The 23,165-nt window shown below is 28.4% G+C and overlaps 2 protein-coding genes across 3 annotated transcripts in view; one reads left to right on the top strand and one right to left on the bottom strand.

Annotated features, from left to right (window-relative positions):
- Nucleotides 1-552: 552 nt before the first annotated feature.
- LOC100876989 (glutathione synthetase) lies at nucleotides 553-4,424 on the top strand. The gene is made up of 11 exons (XM_003704613.3): nucleotides 553-1,441; nucleotides 1,527-1,710; nucleotides 2,126-2,201; nucleotides 2,278-2,402; nucleotides 2,471-2,513; nucleotides 2,585-2,658; nucleotides 2,731-2,895; nucleotides 3,283-3,436; nucleotides 3,506-3,613; nucleotides 3,749-4,035; nucleotides 4,117-4,424. Exons 1-11 carry the CDS (start codon nucleotides 1,342-1,344, stop codon nucleotides 4,241-4,243), a joined length of 1,443 nt encoding a protein of 480 aa, XP_003704661.1. The 5' UTR covers nucleotides 553-1,341; the 3' UTR covers nucleotides 4,244-4,424.
- Nucleotides 4,053-23,165, bottom strand: part of yl (Putative vitellogenin receptor yl) — a 34,310-nt gene continuing 15,197 nt past the window's right edge. Inside the window, exons 16-33 of one of the 2 annotated variants that reach the window (XM_076540891.1) lie at nucleotides 22,952-23,154; nucleotides 21,246-21,398; nucleotides 19,099-19,220; nucleotides 18,897-19,021; nucleotides 15,672-15,871; nucleotides 12,770-12,945; nucleotides 11,540-11,784; nucleotides 9,883-10,190; nucleotides 9,061-9,300; nucleotides 8,174-8,326; nucleotides 7,560-7,705; nucleotides 7,395-7,486; nucleotides 6,387-6,624; nucleotides 5,611-5,788; nucleotides 4,940-5,228; nucleotides 4,745-4,865; nucleotides 4,515-4,682; nucleotides 4,053-4,340 (exon numbers count right to left, since the gene is read on the bottom strand). In XM_076540891.1, coding sequence (XP_076397006.1) covers nucleotides 4,560-4,682; nucleotides 4,745-4,865; nucleotides 4,940-5,228; nucleotides 5,611-5,788; nucleotides 6,387-6,624; nucleotides 7,395-7,486; nucleotides 7,560-7,705; nucleotides 8,174-8,326; nucleotides 9,061-9,300; nucleotides 9,883-10,190; nucleotides 11,540-11,784; nucleotides 12,770-12,945; nucleotides 15,672-15,871; nucleotides 18,897-19,021; nucleotides 19,099-19,220; nucleotides 21,246-21,398; nucleotides 22,952-23,154 — 3,112 coding nt within the window. In that variant the 3' untranslated portion in view covers nucleotides 4,053-4,340; nucleotides 4,515-4,559. Of the gene's footprint in view, nucleotides 4,341-4,410; nucleotides 4,683-4,744; nucleotides 4,866-4,939; nucleotides 5,229-5,610; nucleotides 5,789-6,386; nucleotides 6,625-7,394; nucleotides 7,487-7,559; nucleotides 7,706-8,173; nucleotides 8,327-9,060; nucleotides 9,301-9,882; nucleotides 10,191-11,539; nucleotides 11,785-12,769; nucleotides 12,946-15,671; nucleotides 15,872-18,896; nucleotides 19,022-19,098; nucleotides 19,221-21,245; nucleotides 21,399-22,951; nucleotides 23,155-23,165 lie in introns of those variants that run through there. The other variant, XM_076540881.1, reaches the window with a different exon arrangement.

Here is a 23,165-nt window from a genome sequence, read left to right as displayed (position 1 = left end):
AGAATAGTTACAATTTTCCTTTAAAATTAACAAATATTTTCTCATGTTTACTATTTAAAAATATTCTGTGTATAATTACACAAAGAATGCACATTGTAATTTGACTTTAAGGATTTTTAAACATAGGACATGAAAATGTATTGTTTATGAAGTCTTAAAAGCTAAATTACTAAAATAAATTGCAATACCTTGTATAATTATATACAGAATATTAGAAAAAAATGTATGAAAAAATAGTCTTTTTTGAAAAGTGAAATCGTATTTTTGTATTTTAACATGATCGCCGTCTATGTACCTTTCCTAGAAAATGCAGAAAAAAAGGTCAGAGGCCAAAACAATTAATATATATAGAGAGAGTTAAAAGTATAAAATTGATTTATGAAAATAAGAATTTATTTTATGAAAAAATAAACTTATTTCGTGCAGTTTGACCGCATTCAGAAGATACTTCACCATCAACCTGACATCTTTCTATAGTTTGCTATTTCATGATCATATACATGGCGGATAAAAATATACGAATAACAGTAAACTATACTGTGTGCAATATGTAATGCAAGCTATATACTAAAAGATCACTGCATATACATATTCAACATCACAAATATCATAAGAGCGCTTGCGCATTATTCTCGATTACTTAGTGGTATATTTAAAGTTATAAAAAAATGTTAGCATTTAGCGTAGCTTCAAAGAGTTGAGAAAGCTCTCCTTTACGTACGCTGTTTCACTTATCGCTAACTTTCTACTCTATCCTTCATATACATGGTGGTCAAAAATATTTGAACAGAATAAAGAAATTGAGAAATATATTAAATAAAAAATCGCTGGATGTGAATGCATCACATCATGATTGTTATATTCGCGCATGCACGTTACCCTGGCTACAGAGCTTGTTAAACCAATCAGAGTCGATATACACAGGATGAACAAAAACTCGTCATTTGACATTATTCTATGAATTCAACTATAGAACCAAGGAAAGTCAACATGCGCAGAATGAGGAAATAGCGACCATGCACCATACATGGTCATATGATCCTTCGTGAAATGATGTGCAACTATGTACAATCAATGTATCTGTACATACATATATTGATGTCAAAGTGTGATGCAATGTAGATTATCATTTATGTACATACATGCATACGTATACATATACATGTTTATAAGTACATACTATTTACACTATAGTTTTATGATGTGAAAAATGATAATCATTTATAAGATAAAGAATTGGCTTGTCACTTATAGCTTAAATACCGTTTCAAGCAATTCTTAATGTGGATCTGAATTACATTTTGTCTGCAATTCTATAGATTTTGTTAATTTTGTAAATTTATGAAAATGTCACGTTTACAACCTTGTATTCAACTGCAACTTTCAGAAGAAGAATTAGAAAGAGTTGTAGATAAGGCTAAGGATTGGGCACTTATGCATGGTATCAAATTATGGATCTAATTAACTGATATAATAATATAACAAATTTGTCTTTCATACGAATTTATCATTTTTTTATTTTTTAGGTATTAGTATGCGATCAAAAGAACGTTTTAACAAAAACCAAGTACAAGTATTACCATTCACTTTACTACCATCAAGTTTTCCTAAACAAAACTTTGAAAAGGCTAAAAGTATTCAAGTATTACTAAATGAACTTATACATAAGGTAGCGCATAATGATGACTTTCTTAGAAAGAGTTTAAAAAGGTATATATAATTGAAAATAACGTTTAATTGTGTATATATAGACTATTCCAGGTTTTTATATACAAACTTTGCCAGTTTCCTATAAATGGAAGTAAAATTCAAGTGTTGCATGATAAAAAATTCATAAATAGTTTATTACAAAATTATGTTAATAAAATGAAATGCAATGAAAATATTATTTCCTAGTTTGCATTTGAAAATGTAGTTACATTTTATAAAGGAAATAGTATTATGATATCTTTTATAGTTCATACTTTTGTTGCAATTTTGTAAGAAAATATTTTACAACTTGTTATGCAACATTTTTTTGTTATAGTTACTTTTAGAATATACCGATAAAGTTTGTATGGAAAAATTGAAAATAGTATATATTATTTTTTATATACCTTAATTATTTCTAACTTTATTGTTTTAGTACAATCGAAGCTGATCCATTCACAGCAGAGTTATTTAAGATATATGAAACTGTATATGAGGAAGGATACAGTCAGGTAAAATAGCATATTGCTAATATAAATTTATTTATATGAATATTTCACACAGTAATAAATATATTTTCTGTTATAGAATTTAAGTCTTGGTTTACTTAGATCAGATTACATGCTACATGACAATGGGATTAAACAAGTTGAATTAAATACTATTGCAAGTAGTTTTGGAGGCATAGCTAAAGTTATAACTGAGTATCATAAGTGAGTTTTCAGTATTTATATTTTATTATGTTATAAAAGTATTTAAATCTAATCAAGGAACATTTTAGATATATTTTATCAGAGTTGGGACATGCAGATAAACTAAAAAATGTAAGTGTTTTTATATGTTTTGTGTTGGCATCTTTTCAAATATTTAATTTCCTATATTGTAATTATTCTAGATTCCAGAAAATAATCCCATTGCAGGTCTTTGCAAAGGCTTAACACATGCATGGAAATTATATAATAATAATGAGTATGTAGTTATAATAGCGTACTGAATGGCATTTAATGATTATATTATGTAATTAATAATTTTCTATTTTAGTGCTGTAATACTGTTTGTTGTTGAAAATATTACTTACAATATATGTGACCAAAGATTTCATGAGTTTGAAATTCGTAAGATTAATGCAGATATCAGGGTAATCAGAAGAAGTTTAAGGGATTTAGTATCTCAAGCAAAACTGGGCCCTAATAAAGAATTGATAGTGTATGTAATTGTATAAAAAACATTTTAAAGTCTTTTCGGATTTAATATCTAAAACAGTGGTTCTTAATTTGAGCCAGAAGGAACTAAATGATACGTGGATAACTTGTACAATATACAGTATAACATTTACATCATTTAATAATTTTACTTGAATATCAACATGTATACTTGTCTTAATTTTGAGTATTAATACTAGTTCGATGTAATGTCGACTACAGAAGCTTGGTGATATTAATTTTTAATTGTTGATTTTGGCAATATGCATTTATAAACCGGCTGAGAACCGCTGATTTAGAGGATTAAAGAGTAGTCCATTTTTTATACATTTTTAAATTTACAAATTTATATGTAGATAACAAATTCACAAGTTATATATTTAATTTGTAGTGGAGAATTAGTGGTTTCTGTAGTTTATTTTCGTTCTGGTTACGAAGTTGAAGCTTATCCTACTGAAAAGGAGTGGTTAGTTAGATTGCTAATAGAACGTTCTCAAGCAATAAAATGCCCATCAATACATTATCACTTAGCTGGTACTAAAAAGGTATATTCAGTACATACGCATTATAAGTATACGCTAAGTAGTAGCGTCAATAAACAATTTTTTTTTTAGGTACAACAGTCTTTAGCAAATCCCAATGTACTTAGTACCTTTTTAAATAATGACAATGAAGTAAAACAGATACAAGAAGTATTTGCTGGGCTTTATTCATTAGAATTTGTAAGTACATCAGATACCATATTATAAAAACATTATCACAGTATAAATAGAATGTCGTCATAGCACTGTACTTTTAGCTTGAATAATACGTAATATCTAAACAATATTTTTTTCAATGATTCGTGGGAAAAATAGAATGAAGAAGGAGATAGAATTATTGAGAAGGCAGTATTAGAACCAAAAAAATATGTTCTGAAACCACAAAGGGAAGGAGGCGGAAATAATGTTTATGACGAAAAGATAAAGTTGCGTTTAGAAGCAATGAAAAATTCAGAAGAAAGATGTGGTTGGATACTCATGGATCGTTTATATCCTCCAGTACAAAAAAGTTACATTGTACGTCCACAAAATGAACCATTTGATAATTACCTTCGCTTCTTTGATATTGTATCAGAGCTTGGTATTTATGGTGTTGTTATAGGGTAAATAATTTAACCTCTTCCTTTTTTTATATTGTTTTTATATTTATAAAATAAAAAAACAGCTATCAAATTTTTTTACAGAGACAGAGAAACGATACTATATAATGAAGAAGTAGGACATGTTTTAAGAACTAAATCTTCAGGTGAAAATGAAGGTGGTATAGCTGCAGGAATTGGTGCTATTGATAGTCCTTATCTTGTTAGTTAACGTTAGTAATTATTATATAGTTATGAAAAATTTAATATGTTTTGAACACAGAAGTTATATTTTAAATAATTAGATATTTGCATTATCTTAAAAAATGCTGTTGATAAAACAAAATATTAAATATGAATCACGGATAATTAATGTCAGAGAAAATGGTACAAAATAAAGATATTGTATCTTATTTTTATTGACTATGTATAGATAAATATATCGTATATTAAATATAAGTAGAATTAAATATTTGCATAAATAAATTCATAATTAAATTCACCTTATAAGTATCGTACGTTAATTCGTTATCAAATTAATTTATACTTCATTGTATTAAATAATGGTTTCGCTTATGTGCAAGTTTTTCAGCCTCATCGTCCGATCGATCAATATCCAGAATTTGTATTATATTGTTTTTATATCTTTCTATTTTCTTTTCATTTTGATTCTAAATTAAAAACGTAATTTAGGATGTATTCATTGTTTCCGAACACAATCTATTTACGTTACCATGTGCTCATCCGCTATTGGATTTATGTATTCATGTTCTCCTGGAGGTAATCCGGAAATGGAGTTCATCGAGGATGCAACTTCACTTCGTTGTTCGTACGCTGGATTTTGAAAATGAATGCTAAAAATGAAAAAATATGTAACTATTCAATTCTACAAAAGTATCAATATAAATTATGAATATCGTCGATTTACCTGATACTATTCTTATTCAAAATATGGGGTTTAAGTTTTTGGTAATAAATGTATGCGGACGCAATTATGATACAGGCTATCATCGCGATGATTATACCAATTAATGTTCCATTTTGTCGAACACCTTCGTTTCTTAGACTAAGTACACTCGAATCAAATTTAATTCTTGTATTCGAATTTTCTATACAATTATCATTTTTAGAATATCCGTCGTGACATATACACATGGCAGTATTGTTTCCTGATATGCACATGTAACTGCATTTATGTTTTTCACAAACGTTTTTTGCTGTTTGGCAGAACATAAGTTATGTTATTATTAAAGTAAAGACTATGGTATTATACAAAAGTTTATAGACTTTATATCTATTTCTAAAATAGAAGATAAGAGTTCATTATTTTTATTTCTACCTAAGTATATTAATAATTTGATGTTTTAATGCAATATAACCATACATTATAAATTGCTAATATCTTTTAAAATCGTATACAAAACGAAAAATACAAGAATGCAATAAAAGATGTAACAAATAGTATTGAAATTTGGTTTCATGTATGTTAAAAATTATGATGTAATTACTACTTGATTAACACTTTTATATCATCACATATTTCAATGTACTTTGAAATTATATTTAAAATTGTTCATTTTAAAATAAAAATATGCTCACCAGTGGGTTGCCTAGAAGTATGTAAAATTGTAAAATGTTTCTCAACATTTGAATTACCAATGGATATTTTTGTGCACGATTTATCCCCATATAATTTGCATTTTTTTGCTTCTCCGGTTGTACCCATTAACCAATATAAGGCATCTTCGTAGATATTAATGCTCAGAGCTTGATAAGCCTAAAACAATTTATTTATATAAGTATATTAATAAAATGATGCAATATATTATAACTTGTATACTTCATATACTTAAAGAAAAATATTCGTTATATGCTCCATGTTAAATATTTTCCTTAGATTACAAAAGATTTTAAGTTCAATTAAAAAGAAATATAGAAATGAAGTATTCCTGGTTGAATAAAATTATAGGCTACTTCATATGCTTCCAAGCTGTTGAAATTGTGCAATATGAAATTGTTGATTGATTGCTTTTATATGGGACAATATGAAATTCTACAGTATATACTGCAAAATCTATGTAACAATTTTTTATGAAAGGGAACATGGTCTTGAAATAATGTTTATTCAATTGAGCTAAATATCAAAGACGTTTTAACTAAATGATCAAACTGTGTTTATGTACAAGTGAGAAACAATTTAACAATGTAAATGAACTAAAAGATAATTTGAAGAAGTTATTTGAAAATTTAAGGTTCAGAAGTTTATAAATTCAAAGAATTTGAGAATATAAAAATTAAAAAGTTTGGAGATTTCGAAAATTTCCAAGTTTACATATTTGATTAAACTTTTTAAGTACTTTTTGTAAATCACTTACATCCGTTTTTAAGAATATCGCGCGATTGGAACCATCTAAATTTGCGGATTCAATAATTTTGAGGAAAGTGTCTGTCCAATATAATCTGGATCTGATGTAATCGATTGCCAGAGCATAAACAACACCCGTATTTCGAGATACTATTACTGTTGCGTTCGAACCCACGGTAGTAGATCGATATATTTTACTGGTTGGTACATCGTGTAGCATCCAATTAACTTGACTCCAAAACAGCCATCTGTGTAACAAAATTTTCATAGAGTTAAATTTATGTACTACTACTATAAATACGGAGTTCTTTTAAAATAATGGAAACACTTATCATATATAGATATTTGTTTAATTAACTCACTCGATACTAGTAAACCAATGTATTTATATGTATAAATATACAATATATTATAATACGAATTATTACGTATGAGTAGTACAGTCCTTAGCGTTGGGCAAACGGGGCAATTGCCCCTGGACCTGCGTTTAAGGGGAGACTGCTTTTAAACATTTAAATATTTAAATTTTCAGATTTAGAAATTTTTAAATAAGAAAATTTCTGTCTTTCCACATAGTAGCTCTTAAAAATTTGCAAACTTGGAAATATAATTCTCAAACTTGATAATTTATAGTTTTGAAAATTCCTAACTTAGTTATTTCTAAATTTGAAAATTTCTGAATCTTCATGTTTAACAATATTTTAATTGTTATAATTTAATTTAAAATTAAAAAATTATTAAATATGAAGATTTAGAAATTTTCAAATTTAGAAATAACAAAGTTAGAAATTTTCAAAATTATAAATTATCCAGTTTGAGAATGACATTTCCACGTTTACAAATTTTTAAGAGCTACTGTGTGGAAGGACCTCTTTATACATGCCAACTACATTACAATTTTATTGAAAATATTCCTAATACAACTTGCGTGTTTCCATCATTTTATGGAATTAAAATATAAATTCTGTAAATAAATTTAAATTAAAATATAAATATAAATAAATTCTATAATAAATACCCTTGTATTGGATGAACAGCAAGTGCCATAGCCCTCTTCCTTGACTCCATCGACACCACCTTGGCACATTTTTGCTGTTCTAAATTGCATACCTATAAATTATTAATAAAAATTGCTTAGTCGTGCGTGAGTGCCACATAGCATTGAATAAAGACCGTTTAATACCTTAATGCTGCTCAAGTGATCATTATCAGTAAAATATACATTGTCGGTAATCCAATCGACGGCAAGAGTTTCCGGTCTGCCAAGGCCGGTAACAATTTTTCGCTCCTTGCTCTTTAAATTTATTTTATTTATCGTATTGAACATATCTGGAGACAATAAAACGTTTATGTTTATGTTAGCTTTGTGCATATGAAATGCAATAAACGTTTATAATACGAAGAAATCTTTATTGGAGTTTAATGCACGATAATGTGAGAACTGATTTTGCACTGAAAGTAAACAGTATATATGTATAATGAACCAATTATCTGTGAAAAAAGCTGATGTCAAAACGTTTGTAAATTTCTTTGTAAAAGAAATTTAAAAATATCCTGAAGCAATGGCATTCTAAATTGGGATATTTCCTTTTTAACATGGAAACAGAAATAATTAAACTTGTTACAATTACTGCATACAACTAAATAGAAATAAAAGAGCATCATTTTTTAAGTTATTGCTAATAAGCAGAGTCTAATTATTAATTGTTAAAGATGGTACTATTTTCTTAACCGTTGGTTCTTACTCATTTTATCATTGTTTTAATAAGAGTATTTCTAAATAATTCTTAATATTACCGTTACTCCAGTAAACGTTTCTCTCTCGTGCGTTTACGTCGATGCCAGATACGTCAAAATCCACATTTCCGTAGAGAACTTCGATAGAACGCAAGTCTGCTGACAACTTTCTGATGTCAGAACCACTAACCGTGATCAACTCCATTTGCTGCCCTAATGATTGAATAGAAACAAAAACTTATTATATAGAATAACAGTAAAATAGACGCTTAAATTTTTATAGCATATTCTACTTGCCCTAAGGATGAAAGAAGCTTATATTGTATAACTATAGGTTCGAAATTATATCTATTTCTAGACATAAATAATTTTCAGTTTATAATTAAGCATTGTATAAATTCTGAACTTCAGAAATTTTGAAGTTTTAAATATTAAAAATATTTTAACTCTAAGATTATCAGACTTTGTAGCTTGGGAATTCTGAGAATTTAGATCTTTGGAATATTGAAATTTTGGAATATTCAGATTTTGAGATATTAGAATTTTAGGATTCGAGCTATTTTTGCGACTAGGATTTTTCAATTTTAGGATTTTTAAATTTCAGAAGAGTATTGGAATTTTTTGAACTTTGCATCTTAGGGACTATAGGACATTGGAGTACTGAAGTTTGTGACTTCGCAATTATTTAACTTTGAGACTACGGAATTTAGAAGTTTGAATTTAAAATTTTTAATTTTAGAATATTAAAATTTGTTAAATATTAAAAAAATTGTTAAATATTAAACATTTTCGATTTTTAAATTTTTCAATTTGTAGACTTCAGAATTTTAAAAGTTTAGGACTTTGGGACTTCGGAAATTTAAGCTAAGTCGTCACTTTTCATCTTGTACATCTTTCATTTGATTAAACGTTAAAAAAATTTGAGATACCTATGTAATTTTCCTTACCACCAACTTTGCAGGAAGTTCTATCGTTTCGCAGTACGTATTCCTCGAAGCAGGAACAAACAAAGGAACCGTCAGTATTATGACATATTTGCGAACAAACGTTTTGCTCACATTCATTAATATCTTCGCATGACTTTAAATCAGTGCTTAACTGGTAACCGCTTCCGCAACCACAGACGGGACCCAAAGGTGTTTTATGGCAGACATTTTTGCAAGGATCGTTCTTTGTACACGCGATTGCTGTAACAATATTTCAATATGTACATATAGTTATGAAATTAACCTGATATAAGTGCTATTACATTGTCGATCAAGAATTAACATTGTGTAAATAATATACGAAGATTGGCCAAAGAAACTGTGCTGATTTACAATTTTGAAATTTGAATTTTTAAATTTAGGAATTCCTAAGATCACAAATTCCGAAATTTTCACGATTATAAATTCTGTAATTTCGAAACTTCCAAATTTTCAAATTTACGAACTCTTAAATGCAGAAATTTTTAAATTTACGAATTCTTAAATGCAGAAATTTTTAAATTTACTTACTTTCAAGTTTAGAAATTTTTACATTTTTAAATTTGCAAGTTTTAAAAATCTTACATTTAGAAATTTAGTTTTTATAAATATTAATTGCTTTGGAATTAGACAAAGCAACAAAAGTTTTCTGTTAACTCTAATTTATACACCTATTTTCGTGAAACATTAACCTTTGTCGTAGTATAAACACCAACATACAATATTTGTACGTGATTAAATTATGTATGAGATTTGATGTTTCCAAATCGACAATTTGATGTTCACGTTTTTGTTACCACATACAGCATTGTCCAAATTCGTCGCTTCGATCCAAACAATCTGCTACACCATCGCACACTTTGCTAAAAGGAAGGCAGACTCCGTTGGAGCAATTGAATTCCTTGCAGTTCAAACTGTTGCCGATGGTTCTCATCTTCGTAGTACTACCGTCGCAACCCATTTCATCAGATCCGTCGCCACAATCATCTGCGTTATCGCAAACCCAGCTTGCGTCGATGCATTTTTGATTGTCGCATATATACTCTCCCACTTGACATCGGGGACAATTACGTTCGTCATCGTTTTTCGGGCAATTTTGAACACCGTCACATCTACAAAATGAAAATTGATGAATACAAATAAAAAATAGAAATACTGTTTGTTGTAGATTTTAAAAGTAATATGTGAGATCGAGTATGTTTGCTAAAATATTTGAGTTAGATTTAAGGATAAGACAAGGAATGTGAAATAATGGGTCAGTAATAATTTATAAACATCTTTTAGCTTTTCAGGCATGGTTCTACTTTAACATGTTATAAGTGTGTGTGTAATATATTAATACAGGTACATTATAACAAAACTAATAATTCAAAAATTCAAAAATACAAAAATACAAAAATACAACAATTCAATAATTCAATAATTCATTAATTCAGTAATTCAGTAATTCAGTAATTTAATACTTCAATACTTCAATACTTCAATACTTCAATACTTCAATACTTCAATACTTCAATACTTCAATACTTCAATACTTCAATACTTCAATACTTCAATACTTCAATAATCCAATAATTCAATAATCCAATAATCCAATAATCCAATAATCCAATAATCCAATAATTCAATAATTCAATAATTCAATAATTCAATAATTCAATAATTCAAGAATTCAATAATTCAATAATTCAATAATTCAATAATTCAATAATTCAATAATTCAATAATTCAACAATTCAACAATTCAACAATTCAACAATTCAACAATTCAACAATTCAACAATTCAACAATTCAACAATTCAACAATTCAACAATTCAATAATTCAATAATTCAATAATTCAATAATTCAATACTTCAATAATTCAATAATTCAATAATTCAATAATTCAATAATTCAATAATTCAATAATTCAATAATTCAATAATTCAATAATTCAATAATTCAATAATTCAATAATTCAATAATTCAATAATTCAATAATTCAATAATTCAATAATTCAATACTTCAATACTTCAATAATTCAATAATTCAATAATCCAGTAATTCAAATAAAAATTTTAGGAAACTTCATATTTTTTAATTTGCAAGTGTTCAAATTTAGGAATGTATAAAACAGCAAAATTTTCGAATGAAAGGATTGTTAAGTATTAGAATGTAGAACATCAGAAATGAGGAATTCGGGGATTTAAAAATTTGAGGAAATTGAAATTTCTGGACTTGGAAATTGGAAAATTGAGAAAATGGATTCGACAATTGGAAAACTTTGATATTTAGAAATATAGGATTTTTGGGTAATTGAAAATGATAAAATTTTGAACTTGAAAATTTGATGTAAAAATCTCGTTCACATGTTTAATATAGATTAGTTTAATATTTCTCGCAGTAGGATTAAGCTGGTTTAAGAATAAATAATAAATTGCTATATTAAATAATAAATAATAAAAACTTATAACTCACTTTACAGTTTTTGGAAGGCACATTTCAGTACCATAACACTTATACTGGTCCCCAGTGCAGTTGACATAATTATTGTTATCCGTTTTATCGCAATACTGTTCATCAGAATTATCTTCGCAATCATTGATTCCGTTGCATTTTAATGACATATCGATGCAACGACCAGTGGAGCAAGTAAACATTTCGGTTGGACATGTAGTGATGGTACATTCCCCACTTTCGTCCGACTCATCTGGACAGTCAAACTAAATTAACAAAACAGATCAGAAGATTATGTAAATTATTTACTGATATGAATAAAATATATTTTTATTGTATACAATATATTTAGGGTGTTTTTAAAATGGTGGTACAACCGAAAAATGGGTGAATTAATGGCAAAATAAGAAAAAGAATAAAATTTGTTCGTATATGACTTAATTTTCAAGAAAATGGATTTTGAAAATTTTTGAATATCATAATTTGGAAAATAATAAAATCAGTAAATTGTTTCTGAATTCTACAATAAATAAATGTTACAAATTAGGTAATTTGACAATGTTAACATTCAGAAATTTTGAGATTTATCGATTTGAAAATTTTGAAATATTTAAAAATTTGGTGATTTAGGTAACTTGACATTTTTAAGAATGTAGGAAGTTGAAAGGTAAAAGAATTCGGAATTCGATAATTTAGAAATTTAAAAAATTGGAAACTTGGTAATTGAAAAGTTGAAAATTTAGAAAGCACGAAATGTAAAACTTTGAAAATTTGGAAATTGGAAAATTTAAAACATAGAAAATTAAAAAATTTTTAAACTCAGAATTTGGAGAGATAGAAATTTAGAACTTTGAGTAAATTTGAAAATGTTGGTATTTAAACAGATGAAAATCTTAAAGTTTGAGAATTAAGAGAACTGAAATGTAAAACTTTCAATTCTAAAAAACTTGAAAAATTAAAAGAAATTGTAACATGTAACTTTTAATTTTTAATTTTAAATTTTAATTTGGTAAAATGTAACTTTAAAAATTTGTAAATTTCAAATAGGAGGTACATAAAGTATCTTTATCCCCCTTGGTCCCTATCCAGTTACATCACTGTTTAGAACTCAAAAAAATAAGATGCCCATAGCACCATAAAACAACTCTTCTCTTTCATCATTAATCTCAAGTAGTATATCATCTCAAACAAATTATATAATTCGTGAAATAAACAGATATGAAACAAACAGAATAAAAATGTCGGACTTACCTCGCCATCGCATTTCCACGTTTTAGGGATGCACGTTCCGCTGTCACACGTGAAACTATTGTTGTCACACGTGTGTTTGTCGCAATTCAATTCGTCGCTCATATCGGTACAGTCGAATCGTCCGTTGCATACAAGATATTTTGATATGCATTCTCCTTCGTGACATTGAAACTCATCTGAAAGATATTAGGGCTACGGTGAATGATCGCTGGTTACTGACTCCTCGAGCATTGCGTATAGACTTTATTCGGCCCGTACGATATCGAATACCGTTTTTCGATGCCAATGATTCACTATAAAACTTTATTCGTTCTGGTTGCACAAACCTGAAGCGTTTCTTATCGCGAGAAATAAATTGTGAGAGTCTTAATAAATGTAGCTACGAATAAGGTTGCCAACTATCGATTCGACACTTGTCTCCGTCTCTATAAACAATATAGTCCAGGGAAATTACATGAAAGTATAATCAATCTGCAGAATAATTCCTAACAAACTATATTTTTTCATTTAATCCTGATGCTAAAAATAGTATAGATGGTCAAATGCTGAAACAGATCAGTTTTTCGCAAGTATCTCTTTATCCATCACTTCCACGACATAAATAGTCATTATAAAAATTGTAGCTTGAGGGATTCTCTATAAAAAAGTTCTTCTAGGTTTTTTTGCAGAAGTAATCGTTTTCGAGATATTACGTGAATAATATTATAATTCGCAGCAATTAAATTCTGAAGATTGAGGATGAATAATGAGGAATTATTTGAGGAATAACGTATTGTCACTTATTTTAGATATTTTACTGAATGCAATTTTTGCAGTTGCTCCAAAAATTCTGTAGAAATTTGTAATTGTAGAAAAATTATTTATCAGACTGTGGTTCTTGCAGTGATTCATAACTTGTTGAATCGATATTGAATGAATTAGTTAATAAGTAAAAATATATTTGATTTGATATTGTGACTAATTTCAGTGTGTCTAATACAATTGAAAAAAAATGTGAACAGTTACTAAGAGCTAGATGAATGGAATAATTTTGATTGAAGTGAGTAACGCAGAAATATTCGATATCGAGTGAAGATCTCAAAGTCAAAGTGGATCCTCCCTAAACTGGAAACGTGATCCTTTTACTTCTAATGAAAAAATATCGTAGTGTAAGCCTAAAAGAGATATTGCGTTAAAAAAATTGCTTTTAGAATTCAATCCTTTATGTGATGTATTTATGTATTATTTCTCAGATTTATGAAGGTTAAAAGTTAGACCATCTCTCACAAAAACAGTTACCCTTACAAAAAAACCTTTAAAAACCTTTTTTGTCGAGAATTTTCTAACTTACAAATTTTGTTATATCTATTCTTGTCGTAGAACTGTTAGATAACGAGATATTCACGAAAAATTATTTTTTATGCTTGATCTTTCGTTGAACCGTGTCAATTTTTTTGTTGACAGGTGGAAATTATTCATATATTGTTTATTAAATATGAAATTGTTAATTCAAAAATATAGCAAGCTGGAAATTATTCAGCAGAAAAAATTTCCCTGAACATTAAAATAGAAAAAGTAGATGATGATGGTGGAGATGATGATGGCAATGAAGTTAACAGTCTTTTAACTGTTAATTAAATTACGATTACGAAATTACAGTCGAACCTCGACAACTCGTAGCTCTGTAAGACTACAGTTTTGTTCATTCCCTTTCTGCTTTGAAGACCTTTACAAATCGAAACATAAACTTACTTTAACTCGAACTGTTTACCGTAACTTGATTTCAAAGGAGTCTAACCCCTGCAAATCGAAGTTTACTTCAATCAGACAAAGTTTTATCATTTCTGGTTCTACAGTTTGAAGTAATGGGTTTACAAGGTGTTCCACACAATTAGACCGAGCTACAGTTCTAAAAGGGAAAAAGGAACAGAACATTTTCGTGGGATAAAATTAAATGGTGTCGAATGGAGTGTCACGTGACGCACGTACGAGTTCTGCAAGGCACTTTAAAGATTTTTTAAATTTTATTTTGATTCTATTAAGTGGATTTGCATATTTTTCTTCTAAAAGAACGAATTCTTCGGAATATTTTTAATATATAAAAATAATAAGGATGTTGTTAAAAAATATTTTAAACTCTAATTGCACTTCAAACTATTTTAAACTCTAAAAGGAAATTATGTTTGATGTAGTTTGATATTTAATATTAGCTATTAAAAATATATAAGAAGCATTTATACGGAAGAGTTAAGGTTTGTTGAACAGTTATTCTAAATGTACGATTATGGCTGTAAGCACATTTTGTGCAAGTCATACTAAATATTCACTGTGCAAAATATTTGATATTTGTTTTCTTCCTCATTTGCAGAATATTATGTCAGTTACTCTGCACTTTTTAGCCAAAATTAGAAGATGATTTGTGATGTACGATTTTGGTTGACTCACTGTAGTAGATACACAAATGATTAGCTACTAAAACTTGAATATCTTTTCTTAAATTTCTAAAATTCGAAAATTGTACAGTTTGTACAATCAATCCTTATACAAACGTTTAACCGGTACTTTCGTTTTCTCTCTTTAACTTAAACTTTGATAAAATTCAACCCAATATCAGTTTTTGATGAGGTTCGAGTTACCGAGGTTCGACTGTGTTCAAGAACGACGGTTTAAATCATTATCAAAACACTATGGTTTCAAATAATGTTAATTTATTGAATCAGATTAATATTCGAGCTTGCGGTACTTATAATTGCGAGTATCGCTATTCAATAACTTAATTCCTTGATATCCAAGGACTCGATCTATACAATTGTTTTATATACACAGTATATAATGGCTAGCATAAATTTGCGCTAACTTCAGACAGTCTTGTTATTGTAGACAAAAACGTTGTAAATAATATTGAGTAAATGATTTGATTTACTAGAGTTGCATTCGATTTTATCGCAGTCCTCCTCATCCGAGCGATCCATACAATCATAATGGGAATTGCAAAGTTTCGTCTTGCTGATGCATTCTCCGCTTTTACATCGGAACTGATCATGTTCGCAGTTCGACCAAACAGGTTCCTCGCAAATGCTCGATTCGTCTTCACCGTTTGGACAGTCTTGTACGCCGTCGCATCTGAAATCATTAAAGAACATTGGATTTCAACGACATGTTTATATAGGTCAATGACTTTCAATTTTGTAATAAATTGTAATAAATTATAATAAATAATGTATCACTAACTAATAATGTATGACTATACTAAAAATAGGGAAATTTACTGTAATTTATTGTGACTTGCGGCGCCACAACTTACTACCGATAGCTTTGGTGCGTTTTTCAAATGATTAAAACGACCAATGCGCAAAAGCATCTTTTTCTCGTTAGTTCTTGCTGCAATCATAGCTTGTTTTTGCTTTCAATTTTGAATATGAAGAAAAACATAGCAGCGGAATAACAGAGAAAGTGTGCATCGGTCCTAATCGCATTTTATTCCATGATCATTCTAACCGTGCGCAAAATGTCACGAAAAACGCCACAATTGATCCAAACGCGTTATTTGAATTGAGTGGATGAAACAAAAATACGGAAAATATATTTTTGTACTGGGTGATTAAACGTGTGTCTGTTGTATATTTTTTATCAAGTAAATAAAGGAGTTGTTTTTGTAGTTAGATTAATATCAAAAGGGAATACCTGTATAAATGGATATTCGTAGATATTTTTGTTTCAAGCAGGCGCGGGTAAATTTGAATTGAATATATAGATTGTGTGTATCGTAGATTTGTCATAGTTTTATTGAGTTATATGTATACGAATCTATATTCCAGTGATTTGAATAATTTAACTACGCTAATTAGTGTAGTGTAGTAAACTGAAAAATTATTTAATTTCTAAATTGTTATTATTTGAAGTATTAAATTTTCAAATATTTTAATCCTAAAATTCCCAAATTTTCAAATCCATAAATTCCTGACTTTTTCTACTTCCCAAACTTTTAATTCTCCAGATTTCCACATTTCTGGATTACTAGACTTTTGTATTTGTAAATTTTCTAGTTTTTAAATACTTCAATTTTGAAATCATCAAATTCATAAATTTCTCAACTTTCAAACTTCTAATTCTACAAGTTCAAAAATTTTTTAACTTTTAAACTTCTAACTCTCCAAATTTTTCGGATTACTAAACTTTTGTTTTCCAGTCTTCAAATTTTCAAATTCTTAATTGTGCAAATTTCTAAATTTCAAAATCTTTGGTAAGTGGTTTTCGTTTTCGTACATATTTTGATGTACAATTTTGTTGTCATAGACGTCTGTAAATTGCAGAACCATTTCCTCTGAAGGATTGTAAAGGTGAAACTATTCACTACATGTACGGTATTTTTAGGAAGTCTGTAGAATCGCAGAACACCATTTATCGGGAGATTGATCGGTTTAAACTAACAGAGAGTTCTCTGAAAAATGATCAAAGAACTAAGCGACTATAGGATGAAATTACAGGGAGCAATGTTACGAATGGATTTAAAACGATACCTCCTACATTTTGTAAAGTTCTAAAAGAAAAATGGTATGTTCAATAGCAGCAATATGTTGATCTAAATAATTTACAGTTAAAAAACTTACAATGGAATATTGATAAATGTAATTTGAAAAAGATGTAATGAAATTGCATTTCATTCGAGTTCTAATTATTATAATGAAATGTTGGTAATTTATTGATTAAACTTTTATCTAAAGCAGAAATCGTATTGGACTGTTTTATTATTTTGTTTAAATGAAAGATATGTGTCTGCCTATCTGTTTTAAAAGAATGGAACGTTTTAGTATTTTATTATTCTATTATTTTATTGACTGTTATACTATTTTAATATTTTACTATTTTGCTGTTTTGCTATTTTGCTATTTTACTATTTTACTATTTTACTATTTTACTATTTTACTATTTTACTATTTTACTGTTTTACTGTTTTACTGTTTTACTATTTTACTATTTCACTATTTCACTATTTCACTATTTCACTATTTCACTATTTCACTATTTCACTATTTCACTATTTCACTATTTCACTATTTCACTATTTCACTATTTCACTATTTCACTATTTCACTATTTCACTATTTCACTATTTCACTATTTCACTATTTTACTATTTTACTATTTCACTATTTTACTAAAAATATGTTCAATTGTAGTTTAGATAGAATTTTAGAAGTGCATACATTCAGTGATTATAGTAAATGACTCCCTGCTACAACAGTTATTTCAATAAGAAATATTCATCTCTTGCATCCCAAAACAGGATCATTTTGACACAATACATATATACTTATTGCTTTCGTATGTACCATTTACTTTTATGTACATGTTATAGACAAAGTATAAAATATTGCAATATATGTAATCTATACAATATAAATACATATGGAATCCAGACTTTATTTGCGTTTCCATATTGCTTAATTGTTTATTGTTAAATACTAATTATTTATCGTCATTATCTACAATATAATAAATTTGTATAATATACTACTATACATTACATTGTGAATGTTTAAAAACAGTAACCCAATTTCTATACAGGTGAAATTCGTTTTGAGGATGAAATAATTCACAAGAACTAAAAATGATTCGGTTTTATGTGATTGATTTTATATATTAATAAATTGCCTAATGCACTTTGAGTATCTATTTGCTAGACCATTTTTTATCTAGAAGAAGAATATAATACTTTAAAATCATTATAACTTACACTGCCAAAAATGTACATATAGTACATTAGCCTACGTCTTATACTTTGTGTATAACATTCACATTCATTTTGTTATACTTAAAGTCACGCGTCAGAATAAATACTGCACTTCATAAACATTTTATAATAGCATTGTTAGAGGTCAAAATGATTCTGTATTCACATATCCGCTTTCAACGGTCAAAAAGAAGATCAGGGAATTTTTATTATTAAAATAATTTTATCCAAACGATATGTTCAAACGAAATGCAGTTCTATATACAGATGTCCACATAGTTAAAAAATGAAATATCTAACCCTGATTCTACTTTCGGGTTCAAGCTTAAAATTCATCACATGATCTTCCTTTCGGGCCGTTCAATCTTCCTCTCAAAACAAAGTAAAATATTCTATGCAATCTTAATGATGTACCTTTGATGCATTTTTATGCATACATCGTGTTCGCTGCATTTGACCTCGCCTGCTTTGCACGCGGTTTGAGGGCTGCAAGTTCGATTATCTGCGTTCAACATCATATCCGGTGGACACGCACAAATCTGAAAATTTACATGAAACGTTAGGGGAAAAAGCTATCAGAGTCGTGGAGATTATATTAATTGAGTATTACGCTTACGTGTGAACGAAGATTAGATACTAGGCACACGTGAGAACAATTTCCATTGTTTTTCCAACACTCGTGCTCCTTTATATATGGTTTATGCACAGCTACAACTTGTAATTCCTTTTCTGGTACGTCTAAAATGGGAGGTATTAATTTATTAATCACTTTCGTACAATTTCTGATTATATTTTAATTCTATCGAGTTGCTCGAACTGTTTTCATTTTTTAAATAAGCCTTCATTAATAGAAATGTAATAAAGTTAATATAAATTTTGCATTTTGTTTGCCATAAATTTTGCTAAAACAAAATGTAATAAATATTATTAATCTTCTATTATATTTTGTTACATTATATTTATTATGCTATATAATATATTATGAAATTTTCGTCGTGAAAGTGTCGAACATAAATGAGTAGAAAATTTAAATATTTAAATGAAATGATCTTTAAATATTTTAGTAAAAAATATTTATTTATTATTAATAATAATATTGAAGATCAAAGAAAAAGAAGACATAAATAACGTAACAAGAATAGCTTGATAAGCTCATCATTCTTCCAGAATATCTAATCACAAAAGAATGTTCTGTTGATTTTGTAACATTTGTTTGTACAGAAGATATATTACTCTTCTTTCGTATATATAGGGTGACCCATTTTACTGTACAATTTTCATCTACATTATTCAGTACTCGAAATAAAGTTCCAAATAAAAAGGAACTCAGTTTTAAAAGAATCATATTATGAATAAATGTTTATCAAAGCATTTTTATGAATTTATACTTTTTCTAAATAGATTTATGATTACATAGGCATAGTTTTTCTATATGGATCAATTTTATATAAAATTAATGTACAGTAACAAGTAGCTTAACAGATCGTGAAAAAATTAAAATTCAAAATCACTTTTTCAACAAAAAAATGTCAAGAATGTTGATTTTTATAATATCAAAGTAATGTAAAAGAAAGTATTTTAAATTTCAGATGCGAAATAAAATTCGTCTTGAAAAAGAAATATCTTTAACTGTACAAAATTTGTGACTATACTATGTTTCCTTTGAAATTTATTTTCAATATTTTTTCGAATAAATAAAAATTCTAGAGATAATAACGTTTACAAATTAAAATGGGTCTCTGTATAACAGTAAAATAATTACGTTCTTTTCTAAAGCAGTGACAGACTAAAGTTAAAGAGTTAAATCTAAAGCTGAGAAAATAAAAAAAAACAACAATGGGATTTGAACTTGTGACAAAAATATTACTCTGCTTAATATACTTATATATGACTTTGCTAACTTCTCCATTATCATTTTTGGTAAAAATGTTCACATTTCAGAAGATAACGAAATGTAGCAACATCAATGCTAAATATCTCATAAATTAATAACTGTTTGCCCCAAAACTGGGTAGCATTAGCTTCTATTTTTCTGTCGTTATGCGAAGGTTTATCAAAAAGACCAGAGTTATAGGTCGAAACCTATACTGTAGGGAGTCTATATCAATATACCCACATGAACCAGTTAAGTGTGTTTGACGACTATATCCGTCATGGAGATGTAGCAGAATTTTGTGTCATGACGACTATATCCGTCATGCGTAAAATTTTGTTACAATTTGATGTTTAAATTGTAATTTTGGCGAAAACTAAATTATATTCGTAAATTGTAATATGTTTAAAATGTTTAGAGGCCAACACGAAATGGAATAAATAAATAAAAAGTGTAAATGATTTGAGATGGATTCATAAATTCTTGAGAGCTAACTCGTCATCGCTTGATTATCGCGACAAACACTGGTGCGCGTTTTGCAAAATGATCGCCACAGTTAACTGGTTAAAGTGCTATATCTTAAAAATGAAGTGTTAATCTTAAAAATACAGGCTTAGAAATAAATCCCGAATATTTAGACCACATCGTCTACTCCATTTCCAATATCATTTACATTATGTTCCGAACAGTTCACTTTGGTGCGTTAAAATTAGATAAACATCCACGATCCATTACGAACCACTGTATTAACCAGCCAACTCTATTTTATCGATCAAACGTACGGTTCGGGTATTTTGGGTAGCCGTAATTCTATTATTACCGACCTAATCGAGTACCTGATTATCTCCCTGTTAAGAGCTTTATGCGAACATTCGTTTAATTTCACTCACCTAACGTAATGCGTTTCTGATATTGTAGCAGATCCCTTTTATCGGTCCAGTGTAATTGATTCGATTTGTACTCGGTCCAAAACACGTAATCATCGAGAATAGCGAGACTCAGAGGTGCTGATAGTCCACTGCGAAAGATGCGGGTCTCTAAGCCTGTAACGTAACGTTAATATTCTTCATTAATTGCACAAATTCCTGAATTTGAACCAAATGCTAAATTAAACCATAACTTTTCGCATGTAATTTCATTTGATCAGTTGTCGACGTTAACAGTCGACACACGTTAACACAGAGTTGCTCACATGTTGCTTAATAACACGAACATATATTTCATTTTGACGTTGGTTTATGTAATTTGTAAATGTAATAAATGTTTTGTTTTAATGAAGGTTTATGTAATTTGTAAATGTGACAAATATTTCATTTTGATGTACGTTTATGTAATTTAAAAATATGACAAATGTTTCATTTTGATGTAGGTTCATGTAATTTGCAAGGGTAACAAATGTTTCATTTTGATGTAGGTTTATGTAATTTAAAAGTGTGATAAATGTTTCATTTTGATGTAAGTTTATGTAATTTTTAAGCGTGAAAAATGTTTTATTTTGATGTTGGTTTATGTAATTTGAAAGTGTGACTGTAATTTCATTACTAAATTGTACAAGCTGTACCTTTTCAGTAGTAGATAAATTCTAAATTTTTATAAATGTAATTTCTTGAGGAGATTCATATCTTTGATCACACTATTGCAATTTATTATATATTATTTAGAAATATAGAAATTTTATGATTTGGAAATTTGAAGAAATTAAAGAATTTGAGAAATTTAGGAAATTTCAGAAATTTGAAAATCTGCAAATTCAGATACTTGAAAATTAAAGAAATATACAAATTTACAAATATAAAAGTATGAGAGTTCAGAAACTTCGAAATTTGGGTATTTGAAAGATTTTGAAATTTGATACTTTGACCCAATAAAAATATATAATTATGTCTATATGAACTATAAACAATTCTCCGTGTAATAAGATAAACTAGCAGGTATTTATTGAACGAACGCTGTATTGTTTTAGTACGATAGATCGTTTTCAATCATATTAGGTCGAGTCATAAGTAACTTCCGATGCAGCTAAATAGATTTTATTGTGTGTGTGGTGAGATTATGAAGGTATAAGTCACCACGAGTTGTTGAAGTCAAATTTAACGATTACTGCGGATAAATACATTCAGCAATTGCAAAGAGTGCAAGAGAAACTCCTAGAAAAGCGCCCTGCACTCGTCAATCGCAGAAATGTCATTCTTTTACACGACAACGCGCGACCGCATACAGCAAGGGTGACTCAAGAAAAAATTCTTGAGCTTGGATGGTCTGTTTTACCATATCCATCTTACTTCTCAGATCTTGCCCCGACAGACTACCACCTTTTCTGTTCCTTACAAAACTTTTTAAATGGAAAAACCTTCAATTCTGAAGAGCAAGTCAGGCAAGCTGTTGAAAGCTTCTTCCAGTCCAAACCAACCACATTTTACAAGGAAGGAATTGATAAACTACCAGAAAAATGGGAGAAGGTTATAGAAAATAGTGGTGAATATGTAATAAAATAATATAATTTTGTTGTTTAATGAGAACGAAATAAATGTCTGATAAAAAAACGGAAGTTACTTATGGACTCGACCTAATAATTTGTCCTGTGAAAAATACTAACCATTGACTGCCGTAGTACTGATGCGACCAGTGCCTTGATCGCTCCAAAACAGTAGTTTTAAATCTCTGTCGTAGGTTAAAGATATTTTTGGTCCTAATAGCGGGGTTCTCATTCCTTCGATGGAAATTCTAATGCCGAGTCCATTCATTTTCAATAGATCTATGCGATACTTTCCATTGTCATGGAAAACAACGAACATTATTCTGTAACAATA

Source organism: Megachile rotundata, chromosome 2 (assembly GCF_050947335.1).
Source record: "Megachile rotundata isolate GNS110a chromosome 2, iyMegRotu1, whole genome shotgun sequence".
NCBI classification, from domain to species: Eukaryota; Metazoa; Arthropoda; class Insecta; order Hymenoptera; family Megachilidae; genus Megachile; species Megachile rotundata.
Note: the sequence above shows the minus strand (reverse complement) of the source record. Positions and strands in the feature narration are given on the sequence as shown.